At 67.3% G+C, this 5,334-nt stretch overlaps 1 protein-coding gene across 1 annotated transcript in view; it reads left to right on the top strand.

Annotated features, from left to right (window-relative positions):
- The window catches only part of PPP3CA (protein phosphatase 3, catalytic subunit, alpha isozyme), a 21,500-nt gene that overhangs the window by 4,957 nt on the left and 11,209 nt on the right, over positions 1-5,334 (top strand). The window contains exons 2-4 of the mRNA XM_012727724.1: positions 117-241; positions 3,171-3,282; positions 3,549-3,694. Coding sequence (XP_012583178.1) covers positions 117-241; positions 3,171-3,282; positions 3,549-3,694 — 383 coding nt within the window. The remainder of the gene's footprint in view (positions 1-116; positions 242-3,170; positions 3,283-3,548; positions 3,695-5,334) is intronic.

The following is a 5,334-nucleotide window of genomic DNA, read 5'->3' as shown; positions in this document are numbered from 1 at the left end:
GCCTGCCCGCGCCCTCCGGGCTGACCGCCACGGGGGTCCTGGCCGCCCTCTCCCCCGCACCCCGCGGTGTTGACCGGCCCTAGGGGCCCTAAGGCGCAGCTCCCTGTGTCTTGCAGTGTGTGGGGACATCCATGGACAATTCTTCGACTTGATGAAGCTCTTCGAAGTGGGGGGGTCCCCTGCCAACACGCGCTACCTCTTCCTGGGGGACTACGTGGACAGAGGGTACTTCAGCATCGAGGTGAGTGCAGGCGCCCCGCGCTGGGTCTCCCCAAGGGCCGGCAGTCCGCTGGGCGGGGTGCAGCCGGCCAGCGCCCGCTGGGCTCCTGGGGTCACGCACCCGTTTCCCCACGGCGAGAGGCCTGACGGAAGCACAGTTGCAGCTTCACGAAAATCGCACCCGTCTGCGCTATGCCAGAGAATCCGCTTCCCCACGGAGAGGACCTGTCAGCGTCGGTTACCGCGTGGGGGCCAGCGGTGCCGCTTCACCTGAGCAGGCGGTGCTGAGGGGCCGACAGTGCTGAGGGACCAGACAGTGCTGAGGGGCCAGCGGTGCTGAGGGGCTGGCAGTGCTGAGGGGCTGGGCGGTGCTGCGGGGCCGGCGGTGCTGCGGGGCCGGGCGGTGCTGAGGGGCCAGTGATACTGAGGGGCCGGGCGGTGCTGAGGGACCAGACAGTGTTGAGGGGCCAGCGATGCTGAGGGGCCGGGCGGTGCTGAGGGGCCAGCAGTGCTGAGGGGCCGGACAGTGCTGAGGGGCCGGACAGTGCTGAGGGGCTGGACGGTGCTGAGGGGCCGGACGGTGCTGAGGGGCCGGGAGGTGCTGAGGGGCTGGGCGGTGCTGAGGGGCCTGCAGTGCTGAGGGACTGGGCGGTGCTGAGGGGCCAGCAGTGCTGAGGGGCCAGACGGTGCTGAGGGGCCGGACGGTGCTGAGGGACCGGGAGGTGCTGAGGGGTCGGGCGGTGCTGAGGGGCCTGCAGTGCTGAGGGACTGGGCGGTGCTGAGGGGCCAGCGGTGCTGAGGGGCCAGCGATGCTGAGGGACTGGGAGGTGCTGCAGGGCCGGTGGCCGGCGGCCTGGGGCTGCGGCCGGGCACCCTCCGCTGGGCGCAAGCCGGCTGGGCCTCTCAGCACACGCGTCCTGCTCGCGTGTCAGCACCGGCCTGCGGGTCTGGGGCCTCACGGGAGCCTCCCCAGGCCGGTGACCGCTGGGCCTGGCCTCTCCCACATCACCTGCCACAGTTAACACCCAGAAAACTTTGTCCCGCTGCTCGCCTGACGCCACGGGAGGCGATGACCTTGCTCATCTACTGTTCCTCAGTCAGCGGACGAGAAACGTTCCCTTTGAGGAGGGATATCGGGCTCGATCTGAAGGCCTCGGTGTCCAGTGTCCGACCCGGGGGGCCCCGCCGGGCCGCGCCTGGCAGACGCTCCCTCCCTCCCGCCACACCTGGCTTCCACCCCCACACGCTGAACAGAGCCTTATTGTTTGGGCGGCTTGAGCCAAGAATCTGCAGGTGGAGTCTTGCCCTGCACCCCCCGCCCCCCGCCCTGTGATTCACAGAAAGGAGAACAGAACGTCCCTAAACCTCCCCGGATCTGGCTCCTCGCGCCCACTACGCACCGAGGGCCGCCAGACGTGTCCTCTGACTTAGAAGCTGCTGGGCGTGGCAGGGACACCCAGGCGCTCCCTGGGCCGCTGTGAGGGCGGGTGCGCTGGGGGCCCAGCTGAGGGCCAGGCCGGAGGGCGGCGCCGGGCGGCCCCAGCCGGAGAAGGCCGTGGTGGCCCCTGGGGCGGCTGGGCGGGCGGAAGGCCTCTCACTAGAGCGGACACCGCTCTGCCGTCAGGCGAGATGTTGCTTCAAGAGTCTGTCTGTCCACGCCTGGTCCAGAGGACACATCCAGAGTAACGCCATTCGGATACACGTGTATTCTTTATATTAAAATGCGGCCTTACACGTTTTACGCTAAAAATCATCCACCTGTTGGTATTAAGTTTATAAATAAATATAAACAAATTTCTCTGAAGTGGGAGACAAATATGAATGAGCTAGACCCCTGGAAGTGCAGCTATAAAACCAGAGACGCTCAGTCCCAGAGACATGCAGAGACCCAGAGAGACGCTGAGACCCGAGACCAGACCACCGATCTCCGCGCGGAGCCCGAGCCTGCCCCGCAGGCCGGGCACTGACGGCCCTCTGGCCCTCAGCTCCACCAAGCGCTCTGACAGGAGCCTGTGCAGCCGGCAGCCAGACACAGTAACAGGCTCTGCCCTGTTTCTTCACCCCGTGGGGTCCCCCGGGAGACAGGTGTGGCCTGAACACACGCGCGGCCAGCGCCCAGCTGGGCTCAGACTCGCTGTGTCCTCCCTCAGTGAAGGGTCGCGGCACCGGCCCGGGGTCTTCCTAGCCAGAGCGCTGTGTCTGGGTCAGTCCTGGCTGTCAGGGTCCGCTGCCCGCCCCGCCCTGCCCTGCCCTGGACCTCAGCCTCAGGCAGGGAAGGGCCTTGGGGGCGGGGAGCTGCTGGGTGTAAGGGGAGGGGCCCAGAAGGCGCGGGGTGCCCAGGCCTGCTGTGGGGAGACTGGGGGTGTCCGCTACCCGGCCAAGCCCTCAGGCTGCCGCGTATCAAGGCGCCCACCTGGCGTCCCTCTGCCCTCTGCTTAATGACCTTTCTCTTGTGCCCAAACAAAGCCCTCCAGGCCCCAGACCCAGAGGCCAGCGGAGGCAGGTGGTGGGTGCGAGGCGGGGAGGGGCGGAGGCGTCGCGATCCTACCCCGGCGCCAGCGTGGCCTCCTCTTCGGCCGCCCTGGCCCGGCCCAGCCCTGTTCCGCCGTTTCTGTGCTGACCCCGGGAGCGACCCAGGTGGTCAGGGAAGCGCGTTTATTTCTCAGCGGTGAAGCACGTCTGTCTTCACCTCCTCTGTGCCCCACGCGGGTTCTGCATCCCTTCTCAGAAGGTCAGTTTCCGGTGGGCGTGGCCTCCGCCCGGGCGTTTCCTGCACGGTATTTCCGCGTGGCGTCAGCGTTCCCCGCGTGACGTCAGCGTTCCCCGCGTGACGTCAGCGCCTTGCGCTCCGACCGGCCTCTGGTCACCGGGTCGCCTCGCGTTCTTCTCCCGCCTGTGAGCGCGGCGGTCGGACGGCCCGGAGGCGCGTTCATCGTGTTCTTTGTCCGCAGTGTGTGCTGTATTTGTGGGCCTTGAAGATCCTGTACCCCAAAACACTGTTTCTCCTTCGTGGGAACCACGAGTGCAGACATCTAACAGAGTACTTCACGTTTAAGCAAGAATGTGAGTATCCGCGCGCTTCTCCCGTTCGCGTGTGCCCAGGGCCGCGGTGTCCCCCCCCAGCAGCGTGGCCAGCGTGGCCGGGTCCCCCGCGGCCATGCGCCGCCCCCCATGTAAACAGCGGGGGCGTGAGCGGCGCCCTCAGAAACGCGGGGCAGCGGTGGGGCGGCCCCTGTGACGGCCGTTGGTGGCGCTGGAGTTCGCAGCCTCGGAGAGCCGCGAGCCCGCCCGCACCCTCGCGCCGGCTGAGCCTCCGCCCGTGTGCGCAGGTAAGATCAAGTACTCGGAGCGCGTGTACGACGCCTGCATGGACGCCTTCGACTGCCTGCCCCTGGCCGCCCTGATGAACCAGCAGTTCCTGTGCGTCCACGGCGGCCTGTCCCCCGAGATCAACACCCTCGACGACATCCGGAAAGTAAGTCCCCGGCGGCTGCGCGCTGCCCCGTCCCAACAGGGGCCTGAGCTGCGGCCTCTCCGCCTCTGAAGCCCGCTTGTCCTGCGGGTCGTCTGGGCGCGGTGGTCGGTGTCCGGTTTCCCAGAAACGCCTGTCGGCTCTCGGCTTTTCCCAGATGGCAGCGATGCTTTGCCTCCAGAAAATACCCCAAGTTGAACTTGAATGTGTTCTCAGGGTAGCCCTTTTCAAAAAATCATCTGTTATAGCCTAAACCTTTAAAGTAACAATTTAACATTTGCTTTTAAAAATATATATTTATTTATCCATACAGAGCTGGGGTACAGGCCAGAGGTGCAGGGCGGTGAGAGGCTTCCCCAGAGACAGAGTGGGGAGCAGCTGCGCCCCGTTTGCTTTTCCAAGAAGTGTTTCTCTGCTCAATTTCCCGTTGACTGGGACTGTCGTTCCAGCAGAGGAGGGGACCGGCGTCCACACTGACCACACCATCCTCCCTCTCTGCGGCTGTGCCGTGATGGTGACTGCAGCCACAGAAAACAACGAGGCAGAGTTCTCCAGAGCTCAGTGTCTCCCTTAGTGAGGAAACCCCAGAGGGAGCCAGCGACGTCGCTATTTACTCCACTTACTTTAAAATAGTATTAGCCAGAGCTGCCGCAGGCCGGCCTCGCCGTCCCGCCGGTCCCACGGCCATGTGCCCGGGGCTGGTGTCCCGCCAGCCTGCCTCGGGCCACCTCGGGCCGCGACACCGGCAGGGCGGCGGGGGGCTCCCTTGTGCTTAGCGGCCCTGGGCGCCGGGTGTACCGAGGAGGAAGGCGCTGGGCCAGTCCCGCCTCTGGGCTCGGGCCTGCCTGTGACGCCGCCCGGTGGGGCTCTCGGTGCGCCCGTCCGCGCGGCTGGCAGCAGGAGCCGTAGCCGCGCACGGGGCCTGGCTCAGAGCCCCGGGGTGCCCCTGGCTAAGGAGCGGCCGCGTGGCCTCTCCCACTTCCCCAGACTGTGGCAGCGTCACGGCCAACGCGCTGGCACCGCCTGCCGGGCAGCCACCCCCGCTGCCCGCTTCTCCGCGTCAGGGAGCTGTTTCCCTGAGCTCCGCGGGGCAGGACATGGGACTCTGGCCTCTTCCTGCGTCTGTGGTGATGGGGCAGCGGCCAGGCCGCGGGCAGGGCTGCAGGGACAGACGAGGCCAGCGGGGCCCACTCTGCGGCTCTGCTGGAACGGGGAGCGTGCGGTTACCCCCAGAGGACAGGTCCATGCGGACTCGACTGAGGCGGCACTTCAGTCCCCTGCGCAGAAGGGACCCGCCCGGGCTGTCCGGCAGAAAGCCCCGGGGGACGAGTGGGGGGACGAGTGGGGCGAACGGCGCCCTGCGGCCGGGTGGTCGTCGGATGGGCGCGCCGGCGGTCCCCGCAGCACGTGCTCCCGCCTGGGGTCCCCCACCTGCTGGTGGCGTGGGGGCTTTGTTTGCTGTTGGCTGTCAGCTGCCCCGTGGGAGGGCAGTGAGGCGTCAGCTCGGCGCTGGCCCAGCGTCACCAAAGTTGAGCTCCGGGTGCCGTGTCCCTGCGCTGCTGTGGGGAGCGGATGCGCGATTTGTGGTGGAGCGCCGGCCAGGGGCACGCGTCGGCGGGCCCCGCTCTGCCCAGGCCTGCTCC

This window comes from Condylura cristata, unplaced genomic scaffold (assembly GCF_000260355.1).
Source record: "Condylura cristata isolate star-nosed mole 26May11 unplaced genomic scaffold, ConCri1.0 scaffold00021, whole genome shotgun sequence".
Classification (NCBI taxonomy): domain Eukaryota; kingdom Metazoa; phylum Chordata; class Mammalia; order Eulipotyphla; family Talpidae; genus Condylura; species Condylura cristata.
This window is presented reverse-complemented; position numbering and strand designations above follow the sequence as displayed.